This window comes from Bubalus bubalis, chromosome 23, assembly GCF_019923935.1.
Source record: "Bubalus bubalis isolate 160015118507 breed Murrah chromosome 23, NDDB_SH_1, whole genome shotgun sequence".
Lineage (NCBI taxonomy): Eukaryota > Metazoa > Chordata > Mammalia > Artiodactyla > Bovidae > Bubalus > Bubalus bubalis.
In genome coordinates, this window is record NC_059179.1 from 34,030,554 (window position 1) to 34,046,856 (window position 16,303).

The 16,303-nt window shown below is 46.5% G+C and overlaps 1 protein-coding gene across 3 annotated transcripts in view; it reads left to right on the forward strand.

The window, feature by feature from the left end:
- Nucleotides 1–765: 765 nt before the first annotated feature.
- Nucleotides 766–16,303, forward strand: part of HABP2 (hyaluronan binding protein 2) — a 34,810-nt gene continuing 19,272 nt past the window's right edge. Inside the window, exons 1-3 of one of the 3 annotated variants that reach the window (XM_006043970.3) lie at nt 804–939; nt 13,359–13,531; nt 15,274–15,310. In XM_006043970.3, coding sequence (XP_006044032.1) covers nt 13,445–13,531; nt 15,274–15,310 — 124 coding nt within the window. In that variant the 5' untranslated portion in view covers nt 804–939; nt 13,359–13,444. Of the gene's footprint in view, nt 940–11,900; nt 11,935–13,358; nt 13,532–15,273; nt 15,311–16,303 lie in introns of those variants that run through there. The other 2 variants (XM_025274120.2, XM_006043971.3) reach the window with 2 other exon arrangements.

The following is a 16,303-nucleotide window of genomic DNA, read 5'->3' on the forward strand; positions in this document are numbered from 1 at the left end:
TATTGTGGGCAGCTAGGTGTTTACAGAAGCTCACAATGATGCCTACTAAAGAGATCAATTGTATCCATGAGCACCCACGCTTCATAGGCAACTGTTGCTTTTATAGCGCTACCTGCAATCAGTGTAGGTAAAAAAGACTGTAAGAAACAATTGGCCCCAGATATGAGCACCGTGGGCACTTTTCCCCCTCTCTAGATCAAAGAAAGACTCTAATGAAAGGGAAAAAAAATAATTAAAAAGTTAAAGCCTTATGTAATGAAATTTAAAAGAAAACTTTGAAGCCAACAAGCAATCGTGGGCAATGCTTCAAAGGGCCTAGAATCAATGTTTGTCAATAGCAGTTTTGCATCCTTTAATTTATCTTTCATGAATATAAAGCGTGATGTTATTAGGAGCCTATCCATGCCTTAATTCTGTTAGCGATTTGATGAATCAGATTTCTATTAACATTCTGATCGAGTCAGCAATGTCAGAGGCCTGTGGCAGGAGCCTCACTCTGGCCAGGCTTTTATCCTGCAACCAAGATGCTAGTGAACTGTGGGGCCTTCTGCACTGAACCCTTGGCAATCCCGCCCCCACCCCCAGGAGCCAGGGGCACTTTATCTCTGCTGCTTTCTTTGGAGACTTTCTCTCCAGAAAAGAAACCAACCCCATGACTCAGCCCAGCCCCAAAGTTACCATTTGTTTAATCAAGATAGTTGGTTTGCAAAACATTAAACATTAAACAGTATTTGATGCCTAGTTAATAATTTGCATCCTCTTCATTTGTTCCTGAATCCTGGGAGACTGACGTTCCCCCCTCCCCCCCAAAGGCAGAGACAACAAAAGAAGTTGTATTTAGAGCAAAACAAGAGTTCTTAAACTACAAAGATGTTTGCCAGAATGTCTGATCTCCATGTTCTGCTGTTAATGATTCTGGCGGGAAAGACAGCCTTTGGGGTAAGTGTTCTTTTCAAATATCTGGTGTTGAGAGGCTCTGAGGTTATTAGGAAGACCAAACCCACTGGGCCAGGAGCAATGAGAAACTTTAGTTGTGAAAGACTGGTGTTGCCAGGTCGAATATGTCCTGATTTCAAGCACTAATGTGGGTCTTTCATGTTGGTTGCTATTAAGTGGCCAGTTCCATGAAGCCATGCAATTGACTTGAGTCATCTTGGAGCAGTCTCCATGAACAACTTCCAACTAAGGGAATCGGAGCCAAAAAATCCACTAAGGCAGCATGTTTTGTCTGATATGAACCCAGAGATCCCTTTGGGAAGCCTCTGAAAGCTACCAACTCTTTCTCTGTACATGCTGACATGCATACCCAGTTCTCCAGCTTCTTTGGGGGACAATAGGGTAAGAATCCCCCTACTTTGGCCCTAGAGGAGAATCTTGCTGGCAACAGCTTTACTTAGGTGGATGGAGTTTGGAGAGAAGCTTCGCAAGCAGGACTTTTCCTTGCATCAGCCTGTGAGTATGGCTGTAGTTAACAGGGCGCAGAGGTGAGCAGGGGCCCAGGAGGTCGTGGTGCGTGGAGAAGGAAAGTGACATCAGGGGGTCTCACATGGAGGACTCAAGACATTAGTCCTGCTAATGTCATCTCAAGACATCTGCTCCTGTTTCGTGTCCTGGTAGTCCAAGACTGTCAGCTGGGTCTCTGTGGGCATATGAGAGGGGTCCTCACCAGACCTCACACCTCTCAAGTTCCATGCTGGAGGTGGTCTGAGGTGGGAGTGTGGGAGCCAGGGTTTGAATCTCAGCTTCGCCACATTCTGGGTGTGGAACCTTGTGCAAATAACATCATCTCTGTGAACCTCAGTTTCCTCTACTGCAAATCAACTGATAATCTCCCCCAGATTTGGGGAGGGTCGTGACTGATTAAGCAGGGCAATGCATGCTCACATTCAATAAATGTGAGCTCTTTTCCCTTGAAATTTCCAAAGTGAACACGAGTTCTTTATAAAAATCAAAGAAGGCTCACCTTTGTTAGGGTGGAGAGGGGTGGTGAGTAATGTACAAGAAACGGATGAGAACTGAAATAACAGTCATCATATTAAATACCTTTGCATTTTATTTCCAGTTTCACTCCATAGAGCTTTTCCTGCAGGAAGCAGATTAGATTCTAGGCTTTCTGATTAGCATGCCTTAAAAACAGCAGCTTCTCCTCCCCTTTTCGTAAACTGTACACGGACACCTACCTTAGTACCATATTAAGCTGCTAATGACTCATCTTGGAAAGAATTTTCTTTCCCAATGATAACTTGTGTATGTGTGTGTGTGTGTGGTGTGGGTGCAATGATCAGTCGTTATCAAACCCTTTACATCACTGATTGCTATTGAATGTCTGAGGCTAAGACCCTACAGAAATAGCACAGGTCTAGAAAAAAGCGATGGAAATTATCAGACTCACAAAAGGTCCAGGGAAAGTACCACTCAGAAGAAATTAAATCCTAAAATTTGCAGGCAAGGAAGAGAGTGGATGCTGTCTGTTTGAAGTTCAGCAAAAGATAACAGTCTCCCCAAATTCTTATTTTGCAAGCCCTAGTGAATTTTTAGGGTTAGCAATGAAATTGTAAGTCAATAATGGATAAAAGAGAAAATATGAGAACTAGCCTTTAGGCAACGAGCTTAGTCAATTCCAAAGAGAGGATTCAGGGCTTTGGAATGTTTTCTTACTCCAGATGCATGCCAGACAGGTGACTGGGAGAGTGGCTTGCATTCCATAGGCCAATACACAGAGATACAGGGGAAAGTGGCCAACTCACTCAGATGTTTAGAGAGCTTGAGACATCACCAGGAAGGAAGGAACCACATAGCCAGATGAACAGGGTGGCTTCTCCTGCCCCAATGTAGGTAGTAATAACAAACTGCCATTTAATGAGAAATCCTGTGTGCCGTGCGCGTGCTTCTGAGGCATTGGTTTTTGAGTTCTCCAGAAGAAAAAACAAAATAATGCCATTTGCAGCAACATGGATAGACCTAGAGATTTTCATACTGAGTGAAATAAGTCAAACAGAGAAGGATAAATAGCATGTTACAGCTTTTATAAGTGGAATCTAAAAAGAAATGATACAAATAAATTTTTTACCAAACAGCAATAGGCTCACAGACTTAGAATATGAACTTATGGTTGCCAGGGGGGAGAATGGGGAGAAGGGATAGTTAGGGAGTTTGGGATGGACATGTACACACCACTATATTTAAAATGGATAACCAAGTCCCTACTGTATAGCACAGGGAACTCTGCTCAATGATATGTGGCAGACTGGACGGGAGGGGAATGTGGGGGGATGGGTACATGTACATGCTTGGCTGAGTCTCTTGGCTGTCCACCTGAAACTATCACAGCATTGTTAATCAGCTACACTCCAACACAAAGTAAAAAGTTTAAAAAGAAAAGAAAGAAGTACCATTATTGCTTCCACTTTGCTGAGCAGGAAACTGAGGAACGTGTTCTCAAACTAGGAGGTGGCAGAGCTGAGTCTCAGACTATGGCTGGTGTCCATCTGTCTGGATAAGGTCTCTTGCCTGGGGCCCTGGCTGAGGATGAGATTTCTTTGGTCCATACAGCCTCCAGTATTCTTGCCTGGAGAATTCCTTGGACAGAGGAGCCTGGTGGGCTATAGTCCAAGAGGTCACAAAGAGTCAGACACAACTGAGTAACTAATTTTAGGGGGGCTTCCCTGGTGATTCGGATGGTAAAGAATCTGCCTGCAATGCAGGAGACCTGGGTTCGTCCCCTGGGTCAGGAAGATCCCCTGGAGAAGGGAATGGCAATCTACTCCGGTATTCTTGCATGGGAAATCCCATAGACAGAGGAACATGGCGAGGCTACAGCCATGAGGTTGCAAAAGAGTCAGACACAAAACACACACACACACACACACACACACAAAGAGCCAGACATGACTTGGCGACTAAACAACAACATATGGCCTTAGGGGTATGATCCTTCCTATAGGGATGGGGGGCTTTTAGACCAGGGGCCCATTGCTGGGTCAAGCGTCAGGCACAGATTCCTTGTGCCTCTGAAAGTTTAAACAAAAGCAGTCACAGGTCTCCCATTGCTGCCCACTGGAGAGATGCCCAGAAATCCGCCTATGCATTCAGATCATACCACAAACATTATGATGACTTCTCTGTGGGCTCATCTGCAACTTAGGTTTATATTCAGGTATCATGATCCCAATAAAGCGTGGTCAAATATTGCCATAGATTCCAGGGAATACTTCATAATGCCTTCCTGGTCTGGTCTAGATTTGTTTTTTCCTTACCTGTCAGGGTTGAACACCTGTCCCCAGCACAGGGGCTTCCCTGGTGGCTCAGTGGTGCAGAATGCCTGCCAATGCAGGAGAATCAGGTTCAATCCCTGGGTCGGGAAGATTGTCTGGAGTAGGAAATGGCAACCCACTCCAGTATTCTTGCCTGGGAAATTCCATGGACAGAGGAGCCTGGCGGGCTACAGTCCACGGGGGTGCAAAAGAGTTGGACACAACTTAGCAACTAAACAACAAAATCCCCAGGACATCTCGTATTGTTATTCCCATTTTCTGAAGGAGAAGCAAGCCCACAGATGGTGACCTAACTTCCCAGCCAGAATTGAGATGCAGCTCTGTGACTCCTCACCCATCACAGGAGGTTTGCCTGGCTATGTGCCCTGTCCCTAGGGCTTTGACGTCTTTTCCTGCTGCGGTTCTGAGGGTGACTTGGGGTGCTCCTGGGCTCAGCTGTAATGCAATTTGACTTCTTCCAGGGTCAGAAGCTAGAGGACAAGGCTTGTCAGGCTTGCCCTGTTTATCTCAGCTCATCCTCAACAGGGGGCCTTGCAATTAAAATGCATGTTTGCTCCCATTTCTTAGCTTTGTAAACCCTATAGAATTTAAACTCAAGAACTCTAGGGCTCCAGAATCCTCCTAGGTAGAGAGTCACAAAAATATCTGCACAGACAAGAGGTTGTAAATTTGTGGCTTGGGATACATGTTGCTCACAGCCCATGTTTTGTTTGTCAGGTAAAAGTTCAACCTGAAGAGTGTTTTCATGTCCTTTCAATTGCTGGTGACATTTGAGAATCAGGACACCTCATAATAATACAGACCCCAGCTTTTCCTGAAAATCAGACATTCTGTTAACACAGGCTTCCATTCTTATATGACACGGAGGGGACAAGGAACTACTGCTTCTGGTATTAGAAACTGAAGACCCCAGGTCCCCCAGGTCCCAGCATGCTCTGTTTTTGACACTGTCTCTGTTCGATGGGTGTACATTACCTGTCCAGTTCTACCTTGGAAAGAGAGAGACAAACAAGGAAAGAAACACAGAGAGCATGCTTGTCTGATTATTGTTCAGAAACACTGTGGATGCCGAAATATTAGAGTCAATTTTGGGTGGTCAAGTTACAGGGCTCCTTGTCTGATTAATTCAAGAATCCATAACCGCATGGCCCCCAGGACCAAACAAGGGCTTTGACAAGAAGACACAAACCGCCCTTTTCAAAGCCTCAATGCTCCAGAATGTCAGAGTCTCTTTCAGGCATAGGAGACATCCCTCCTTCATGCTGTGTAACCCATTCAAAGTCTTATGGAAAAGATAAGTACTGATTTGCACTGCATGTACCTATAGATATAAAAAACCCTGATCCTAAGCACAAGTCCAGCTCATTAGCTCTGGTAGTGTACGCTGTTATTTAGGGAAATCAGGTCGCAGGAAATCGAATGTGTGTGTAGTCACAGATATATTTATATTTTCAATTCTTTAGAGTTTCCTAAATGCAAAAGCAACTCTGCTGTCACAGAGAAAGAAACAGCATGGCAGAATATTCGGCAGCCGGGATTTTAAATAAAACATGCTTTTTCTTCATAATTAATATAACAAGGTTTCCTGGCTTAGGACTTGGCAAAGATCCCAGGAAAAATGGGGGGAGGGGGCTGGTGTGACGTGCTTGTGACCCAACGAACAAATTCCAGGAAGAATTTGTGCTGAGCGAGCTCTCCTCAATCACTTCATAATTTGAAAAAAAAAAATTTTTTTAACATATTGACTTTGAAAAAAAAAAATTTTTTTTAACATATTGACAACAATGGCTGATAATCACGGTAGCAAGTATTTATTAAGCTTATTAAGTCCTTGCTCTACGTCAGACATTGTGTGTTTTATATTTATTACCTCATGCATCACTTCCCCACAGCCCCATGAGGTAAGGGCTGTTGTCATCCTCATTTTACAGATAACAAACTAAGCTTTAAAGAAATTAAATAATCTGCACAGATGGCTGCCCTGTGAGGTTACAGAGCTGGGATTCAAACCCAGGATGGCTTGATGCTGGTCCCAAATTCATAACCTCTGCGTTAGAGGTTGCTGTGGCAGGCACCACCCTGAAACGACTGAGACTTTCAATGTGGAATGGAACGTGTCCAGAGGGACAGTGGCCTCAGATTTCAGCTTCAGGCAGGAGGAAAAGTCACTCCCACCTGGAAGCTTCTCCAACAATCCCTGAAGCTTTTCTTTCCAACATGAGAGGGATCAAGTCTTGCTAGATGGCTAGCCCGTTAGCTCAGGGCTTTCAAAACTTGAGTCATGAATGAATCCATCTTCAGAAATTTTGCCAAAGCCAAGACTAGTTTCTTAATACTTTCTGTCAACCTAAATAGATTTATTTTGAAAGGAAACTGTCACTACTATAAATTGGAAAATCAAAGAAAAGGAAACAATGATATTGAATTCCAACTGGCTGCAGCTGCCATTCTAAAACTCCACGCGGAACTCTGCTTTCTCCTTGGTGGGAGGGAAGATTAGGAAGAGTGGCTCAGATGGTAAAGAATCTACCCGCAATGAGATAGACCTGGGTTCGATCCCTGGGTTGGGAAGATCCCCTGGAGAAGGAAATGGCAACCCACTCCAGCACTCCAGTATTCTTGCCTGGAGAATCCCATGGACAGAGGAGCCTGCTGGGCTACAGTCCATGATCTCACAAAGAGGCAGACATGACTGAGCGACTAATACTTCACTTTAGAGGAGGACTTACCAGCACCACCCCAGTCTGTCTTTGTTATGGGATTGGGAGAGCTTACAGTAAAACTGAGAAGGAAATGGCTTTCTCACGCTATGTTTTGACGTGATGTCTCCCCTGGCCAGGCACCACCCGAATCAACTTGGATACCAGCAGCAGTTCACATGCCACACCAGGGAAAACACAGATGTAAAGACAGCTTCGGGGATGGAATTGGTTCCCATTCGTGGGAAGTTAGTTTCCTGGGAAAGTGAAAAAAGTGAGAGAGACAGTTGCTCAGTTGCGACTGACTCTTTATGACCCCGTGGACTATAGCCTGCTTGCCAAGTTTCTCTGTCCATGGAATTCTCCAGGCAAGATTACTGGAGTGGGTTGCCATTCCCTTCTCCAGGGGATCTTCCCAACCCAGGGATCAAAAACAGTTCTGCATTGCAGGTGGATTCTTTATCATCTGAGTCACCAGGGAAGTCCACCTCCCTGGGAAGCCCTGGGCTTTTCCTGAGAACTGACTGGCAGAGGAGGGGAATATTGGGGCTTGTGCCCATGTGGTGGGCCTCAGACACAAGGCCAACCCACTCTTTTGTTTATTCATTTGCCATTTCAGTAGGCTCCCAAGAGCATGATCGCATCCAGAAATGTGTTTTTCTCCAACCTCCTTATACTGGATGGTCTCATGCCTGATCCTTCGGCCCCCTCCCTGCAAGCTCCTGTGATAACCCATTTGCACCAGTATCTCTCACCAAGTGCTTATGTGAAGAGCAACCGATTGCAAATGTTGTGCAGTCCAGTCCGCAGCTAACTGAACAGAGGTGGTGTAGGTGGCTCTGGGTCGGGCACAGGTGACTGCCTCAGAGTGAAGGGATCCGGCCTTGCCTTGCTCCCCGGCCCAGTCCCCTCGTGTTCTTACAGGACTGCATCATCCCACTGGGCCTGAGCTTCCTCCTTTGCATGTAAAGGGTCTGGGCCAGCTCCTCTTCACCTCCTGGCTCATCACTGTGGTCCTATAAACAGCTTTGCCCAGTCTCCCAAGAAGGAGACCACCCAGAGGGACCACTGGATGCTGCTTCTCCTTTGGCCTCGAATTTTCCCCTTAGAACCTTCCCTCCTTCCCTCCAGCTCCAGATGAAAGCAAAGCCACAGTGAGGCCACTGCTAGGACAGCAGTGCGCATGTGCAATGGATGGATAGTTCATGTGCTAAAGCAAGGATGAGATTGCTTTTGACCACAAAGGATGGAGCGGCACCACTTCACACCTATCAGGATGCCTAGAACCCTTTAAAAATGAAAAATAGCAAGTATTGGTGAGGATGTGAAAAAATCAGAGCTCTCATTTATTGCTGGTGGAAATAAATGGTGCAGCCACTGTGGAAGAGCATGGTGGTTTCTTAAAAAGTTAAACATAGAATTACAACGTGATCTAGCAACTCCACTTCTAATATCAACCCCAAAGAATGGAAATTAGGGACTCAAACGGCTACGTGTACACCAATGTTCGTAGCAGCCTTATTCATATAGACAAAGGATATCACAACCCAAGTGTCCATCAGCAGATGAATGGATAAACTGTGATATGCCATGGAATACTATTTAGCTATAAAAAGGAAAAAAATTTTGATATATGCTACAACATGGATGAACCTTGAAAACATGAATAGTGGACATAAAGCCAGTCATAGAAAGACACATATTGTATGATTCTACTTACATGCTGCTGCTAAGTCACTTCAGTCATGTCTGACTCTGTGTGACCCCATAGACAGCAGCCCACCAAGCTCCCCCGTCCCTGGGATTCTCTGGCAAGAACACTGGAGTGGGTTGCCATTTCCTTCTCCAATGCATGAAAGTGAAAAGTGAAAGTGAAGTTGCTGAGTTGTGTCCGAATCCTAGCAACCCCATGGACTGCAGCCTACCAGGCTCCTCCGTCCATGGGATTTTCCAGGCAAGAGTACTGGAGTGGGGTGCCATTGCCTACTTACATGAGGTGCCTAGAGTAGGTAAATTCATAGTGACGAAGTACAATAAAGGTTACTGAGGGCTTGGAGGAGGAAGGAAGAGAGTTATTTTTTAATTTTTAATTAACTTATTTATTTTTGGCTGTGCTGGGTCTTCGTTGCTGTGCACGGGGTTTCTCTAGTTGTGGCGACTGGGGGCTTCTCTGGCTGTAGTACTTGGGCTTCTCGTTGTGGTGGCTTCTCTTGTTGCAGAACACAGACTATAGCTGCAACTGCTTCAGTAGCTGTGCCCCTGGGCCCATTTATGCCAAAGCAAGTGGAATCTCCCCAGACCAGGGCTGGAACCGGTGTCCCATGTATTTCAAGGTGGATCCTTCAGCACTGGACCATCAGGGGAGCCCGAGAGTTATTATTTAATGGATACAGAGTTTATATGTTGGGAATGATGAAAAAGTTTTGGCTATAGATAGTGGTGATGGTTACATAATACTGTGAATGTAATTAATGCCACTTAATGGTATACTTAAAAATGGTTAAAATGAAACAATGGTATGGTGCATATATTTTACAATTTTTAAAAAATGGCTGAGGTTTTGCATAATTGTTCATCTCAGGACATAGCTTATGTTTGCAGCAGGGGCCAGAGCAGATGGATGGTATGAGGGAAGCAGCAGCTGGAATGGTGACTGGAATACTGGCAACCCCTGTCCTCTGTCACCTCCACCTCTTACCCCAACACTGAGCACTTGGTCCAGCAGTGGGGACAGGCCCTGCTGAGTTGTGCACTCCTGCCCGTGGCTCGCTTTCCAGCCCTGCAGCTTCACATGGCCACAATGCAGTTCTCTCCAGCTGCCTTTAGGAGCAATGCAAATCCTTCCCTGGTGTGTAGTGACATCTAGTCTACCACCAGGGCTTGGAAGAACATCCAAAGAGAAAGAGATGGCTGGGGTATGAGTTCCAATCTTACCTACCAGGTGAAAGGTTGTTCCGCTCTTGGCTCATTCTAAGCCAAGGTTCTAGCCCCGGAGGTCAGGTCTAGCCCCAGCTCTTTGCTCTACTGCTTCCCAGTCCTTTGAGAGCATATTGCTGTTGTTCTTGCTGTTCAGTCGCCCAGCTGAGTCTGACTTTGGGACACCGTGGAGCAGCACACCAGGCCTCCTGTCGCTCACCATCTCCCGGAGTTTGCCCAAGCTCATGTTCACGGCACCAGTGATGCTGTCCGGCCATCTCATCCTCTGACACCCTCTCCTTCTGCCCTTGATCTTTCCCAGCATCAGGGTCTTCTCAGTGAGTCGGCTCTTCGCATCAGATGACCAAAATACTGGAGCTTCAGCTTCAGCATCAGTCCTTCCAGTGAATATTCAGGGTTGATCTCCCTTAAGATTGACTGGTTTGATCTCCTTGCTATCTAAGGGACTCTCAGGAGTCTTCTCCAGCAGCACAGTTCAAAAACATCCATTCTTTAGCATTCTGCCTTCTGAGAAAATGTCCTAATAGTTAATTCCTAGAGACTATCAACACAGACTTTTAGTCTCTGCTTTTTTGTTTTGTTTTCTAGAAGGTTTAGAATTGTAAAAAGTAGAGGAAGAGCCTGTGTTGAAATAATCACTAGATTAAAGATAGGACAGAAGAGATGAGACCATAATGCCCTCCACCCCCAAGAAGATTATGCTGTAAGTCACAGGATCCCTCTCTCTGCGCCCCCCTCCCCCCAGCCGCCTTCCCCCCAAAACTATCCTTAGTCTAGAAAACACCATATTATGCTCACTGGTGACTGGGTTAGGGGGTGAGATGTTAACATTGCTAGTAATTTGCTTCTAACTCAGTTTAGTTCAGTTCAGTTCAGTCACTCAGTCGTGTCTCTTTGTGACCCCGTGGACTGCAGCTCGCCAGGCTTCCCTGTCCATCACCAACTCCCGGAGCTTGCTCAAATTCATGTCCATTGAGTCAGTGATGCCATTCAACCATCTTATCCTCTGTCATCCCCTTCTCCTGCCTTCAATCTTTCCCAGTATCGGGGTCTTTTCCAATGACTCAGTTCTTCACATTAGGTGGCCAAAATATTGGAGTTTCAGCTTCAGCATCAGTCCTTCCAACTGGGGAAGGCCAAAGTCCTGAGGCATGGATCCATCGTGAAAGCCTGATTAGAGATGGACCAGCAGTTGGATCTCAAGGGGTCTCACTGAATCTACTGCAAAACGTCTACCTTCCCACGTGCCAGAAGTAGCTATTCCTAGCCCTCTCAGAGGAGTTGGGCAGTTGTGAGCACTCAGCCATGGTGAGACTGGGGATACACATGACGGAAGAAGCAGGCAGTAGCTTGTGCGCCTTTCGATCTGGGTGGAGATGTGTGCTGAAATGTGTTTGTCACAGTGAACTGGCTGAGGCTCCAGCTGACTTTTGTCCCTACCCTGGATGTCCCTGGAGCCTAGAGGCCCTTTCTGCGTCTGCCAGGCCTGAGCTAGTCTGGGTAGGACCTGCAAAAACTTTCCAAAGACAGGGGCCCAATCTCTTCACCAGAGAGTGCCCTGCCTCTCTTAGGATTGGGAGGCTCTCCTACTTCCTTCATTATCATACTTGCATGCGGTGGGTCTCTCATCCCTCACACAATGGCTCTGGCATAAGACTGGCTCCCTTCTACTCTGGCTCCAGCATTTACCAGCTGAGTTACTTTCGGTAACTTAACATCTGCAATGGACATAATTATAGTACTCCAATTATCGAAGATTATGTGTAATAAAAGGGACAAAATGCACATAAAACATTTAGCACAGTCCTTGGCAACTGTCAGGTATTAATAAATGTGAACTGAGATCATAGTTGTCCCCATTCTCCTTGTTTTGCACCAGTGATCTTCCTCTTTGGATTTACAAGTCCCAGGAATAAGAATTTTTATCCTTTCCCTGTCTCTCTCTGTAGGAACAGAATGGATTATAGGGATGAAAGTAGGTAGATGCTGTCTATTCACAGTCCTCATGCCCTGCCATCACCCAGGTGAGCTACAGGATCCAGGTGTATGGCGCAAACAACTGGCGATGCTTGTGGGCTTTCTGGTTTGGGCCAGCCTGGTGTTGTGACTGCCAGTATCCACGTTTCCACCACAGCCTCTTTTCTGTGGGTGGATCCAGTGATTCACGAAATAAGTGGGCCTGCTTCGGACCCCTGGGACCCCTTGACATCAGTCCAGGGTGCACAGCTGGGAGGCAGCTGTTTCAGACTCCCAGAGCCTGAAGGGCCCCCAGCTTGGGAAGGTCCTACTTTCTTTTTGTTTAGTTTCCATTTGAGCTCCAGCTCCGGTTCCAATTCCTGCGAAGGGCACGTCTGCCACCTGCTGGCCACAAGCAGTGCAGCACCCAGCTGTCCCTCAGGCTCCAGTTTCCAGTTAAAATGTGGGGCTCTGGCCTGGCGTGAGTCCTGCAGGCCTGGATGAAGGCCGGTAGAGAGGGACAGGCCCTGGCCTCCAGACAGCTTCATGGAGGGATGAAGAGACAGACAAAGGGCTGGATAAAGGCTGAGTTGACTGGCTGTGATGAGGATAAGATTGAAGGAGGAGGTAACATTTGTTCCAGGGTCCCCTCATTCCTCTTCTCTGGCACCTACCTGGCACCCAAGCCCGGAGGTATCAACGTCAGACACTCCCCAGGGCCAGAAACACCCTGAGCCCTGAGCCTGCCATTCCTCTGCCGACCTGCCCTCACCTCTCCAAAACAGGCGCACTCCAGGCAGCAAATGACCTCTGTCTCTGCATCCTTTCTCCTCCCCAACTTTTTATTTTATAATTTGTCAAACCTCTAGAAAAGTGGAAAGAATAATACAGTGAATATTGTTCACCCAGACAGATGCAACACTGATCATTTGCCATGTTGTTTTCTGTCCTGATTTTATGTACACACATTTGCTTTGGTTGGTTGGTTAGTTGGTTGGTTTGCTGAATCCTTTGCAACTAAACTGCAGCCATCCCACTCCCTGCTTCAGGACCTTCTTAGAACAAAGGCATTTTCTATAAAACCACACTTCCATTATCACACTCAAGAAACTCAACATTGACACAATAATACTGTCTAACCTAGGTCTATATTCAAATTTCCCAATAGTCCCAATGATATCCTTCAGGGCTTTTTTTTTTTTTTTTTTTTTCAAATCTAGGATCCAATCAAGGATCCTTCGCTGCATTTGGTTGTCAGGTCTCTCTAGTCTCATTTAATAGGGAACAATCTTCCCATCTTTTTCATCTTTTATGACACTGGCAGGCTTGCAGAGTTGAGGCTAGCTGTTTTGCAGAAAGCCCACGCTTTGTGTCTGTCATGTTCTTCATGAGCAGATTCAGGATAAGCATTTTTGTCTAGATTGTTGTGCCCTTCGTACACCATGTCGAATGCATTCTTTCTTCTTACCATTTTACCCAAAAATGACTGAAGGCACTACAGTGAAACAGAAAACTGAAGATTCTGCTGGAGGTGGAGGAAGCAAATATACGAAACTGCCTAGACTGGGTACCAGGAAAATGCATCATACTGACAGCAGCTTCCTGGCCACTGAGAACCAAAGGGAAGCCTGTCAGAAGACGGAGCTCCTGTTTCCTAAGACAGAGGTCAGCAAACCTTCCTTGTAAAGTTCCAGACAGGAAATATTTGGGACTATACTGTTTCTGTCACAACTGTCCTACCATTATAGCATGGAAAGAGTTAAAGTCAGTATACAAGCAGGTGGGAGGGGCCATGTTCCAATAAAACTTTATTGGCAAAAACACAATCTGGCTTCAGCCTCAGAGCTTTTTTTTTTTTTTTTTTTTTGCTGATCTCTGATTTAACTGAAAGGAAATATTCCACCTATTAAATAAATAACACTTTCTCTTTTTTTCTGATGTACTGCATTTTAAAAACAAAGGGGACAACAGAGGATGAGATGGTTGGATGGCATCACGGACTCGATGAACATGAGTTTGAGCAAGCTCTGGGAGCTGGTGATGGACAGGGAAGCCTGGCATGTTGCAGCCCATGGGGTCACAAAGAGTCGGACATGACTGAGCGACTGAACTGACTGACTGACTGCATTTTAAAAACAACACAAACACTATTCCTACCATTATCTATTTTTTCAGCAAACCTATGTTGAGGCATGCCATATGCCAAACACTGCTGGATAATGACTAAATACATCAGTGGTGAAACAGAAAGAGCCTTAATTTTCTAGAGAATCAGAGTTTGATGTGAGCAACAGATAACATGCAAATAAACACATATAAAATTATAAGCTGTAATGGGCACCATGGAGGAAATGAATGGGCGCAGAGACAAAACTATTGGGGTGAGTCATTCTGATGGGGGAGGCAGGGAAGATGCGGGGAAGATGACATTCAAGCTGACACGGAGGCAAGGGAGCAATGGTGGGGCAAGCTATCTAGGCGGAAGGAACAAGTGCAAAAGCCCCAAGGAGGGAAGAGCTCGGCTGGTGCCATTTTGAACCCAGGTCTAGTTGGAGCATCAGGAGAGAAACAATATTTGGAGGAAAGGGTCTGGGATGAGGTTCATAGGTCATGGCAGGTGTTCCTATTTTGTTCCAAGAACAATGAGGAGCAACTGGAGAGTTTAAACGTCTGTCCATCTCCAACCTTAAAGAGCTGTTGTGTGACAGTCACTCAGTTGTGTCCAACTCTTTACAACCCCATGGACTGTAGCCCACCAGGCTCCTCTGTCCTTGGGATTTCCCAGGCAGGAATACTGGAATGGGTTGCCATTCCCTTCTCCAGGGGATCTTCCCAACCCAGGGACTGAATCTAGGTTTGCTGAGTTACAGGCAGATTCTTTACCCTCTGAGCCACCAGAGAAGTCTAAGGCAATCACCTAGACATGGGCATGAATGTGACTCCTCTCACAGCTGTGTGACCTCTGAAACTCAATTTCCTCATCTGTGAACAGGCTAATAAATGCCTCTTCATAGGGTTGTTGTAAGAGTTAAATGCAGCAGTGTATAGTCAGGCAGAGGAGACACACAATACATGGTGATCGCTGTAACTAAGAAGACGGTCGGTACCTGGGCAGCCAGGTTTCACCATGGGATCAGTTAAGTGCAAGCACGCTGCATCCATACTGAGGAGAAGAGTGATGTTTCGGATGCTGAACCAGCACAGGAAGAGTGGGGAATGTGGTCAAATAGGCCCTACCACTCTCTCCAATCCACACCCCCTTCCCCCCAGCCATCAGAAAGTACCTAGTGCTGCTATGCCCTGGCTATGACCCCAAAACAGCCCCTTTTAGCTCATGGGAGCTCAGGAAAGAGCCCAACCAGCTCAGAGAACTCAACCTTGCTCCTCTCTGTCATTTTCTCTTTCAGTTATCCCTGCTGTCTTTTCTCACAGAGCCGGACCCAGGTGAGTGTGCAAACTGCCCTGGGGCTGTTCACAGGCTGGTTCTGGGATGGAGAAAAGGGGTGTGAGTGTGCGTGTGCCTCCAGGGTTCCAATGTTTCAGAAGTGGCTTGGACCCCTTTGAGGATTATACTCAAAGAAATATACTCCTGGGTGTTTATGTGTCCACAAACCAGTGTTTCACACAATTTTGAGTTGACTGATGTTGCCTCAAGACTCCAAGAGAAAAATTGCTGAAGTAGTTAAACCCCTTCATTTCGCAGAGAAGGAAACAGGCTCAGAGAGGGGAAGCAACCTGCCCCAGGTCACACAGCCTACTAATGCTGAGATGAGACACTTTGCCTTGGCAAAAGGAGGATGGCTTGAGCAATGGCTCCAGGCAGGCCAGCCCTGGGCTACCCTACTCTCTCCACTCCATCAGTGGCAGGCCGGCATCTCTCTGTGGAGAGGGTGGTGTAATGTAGGTAGGCTCCAGGCTGGCCCATCCCTGCTGATGGCCTCCTGCCAGCAGCCCCACTGGGATGCTTCTCCACCGGCTTTTTTTTCTCAGTGTTCTTTCACACAAGCTCTTCTCTCACAGATACACCTGCCACCTCTCACCTTCTCCCCATCCTGTTTCCTCTGTCTGGTACCCTGGGCTGAGCAGAGCTGCTCCTTCCTGCCATCTGGTCCCCTCTGGGTCTCTCTCTCCAGGTCCGAGTCTCTTTTTGCTGCTCTGAGACCCAAGGGAGTTAACTCCACTCACTACTTCACTTGGGGGGGAGAACGCGTCCCCCACTGGTAGTGCCCCTTGTTGGTCACCCGCAGAGGACACGAGCCAGGCACAAGGAGACTACAGTCACATCTCAGCTTTGGATCAAGGGTCTCTTTGGAGCAAAGATGGCACCGGGTCAAATTCAGCTTGACAGTCAATATTCTCTGGCAGCAAAGCCCTACATGGGCAGACAGACTTGTGCCAGCTCAAGGCAAGTGACCTTATCCCACCCCATGTGCTTAG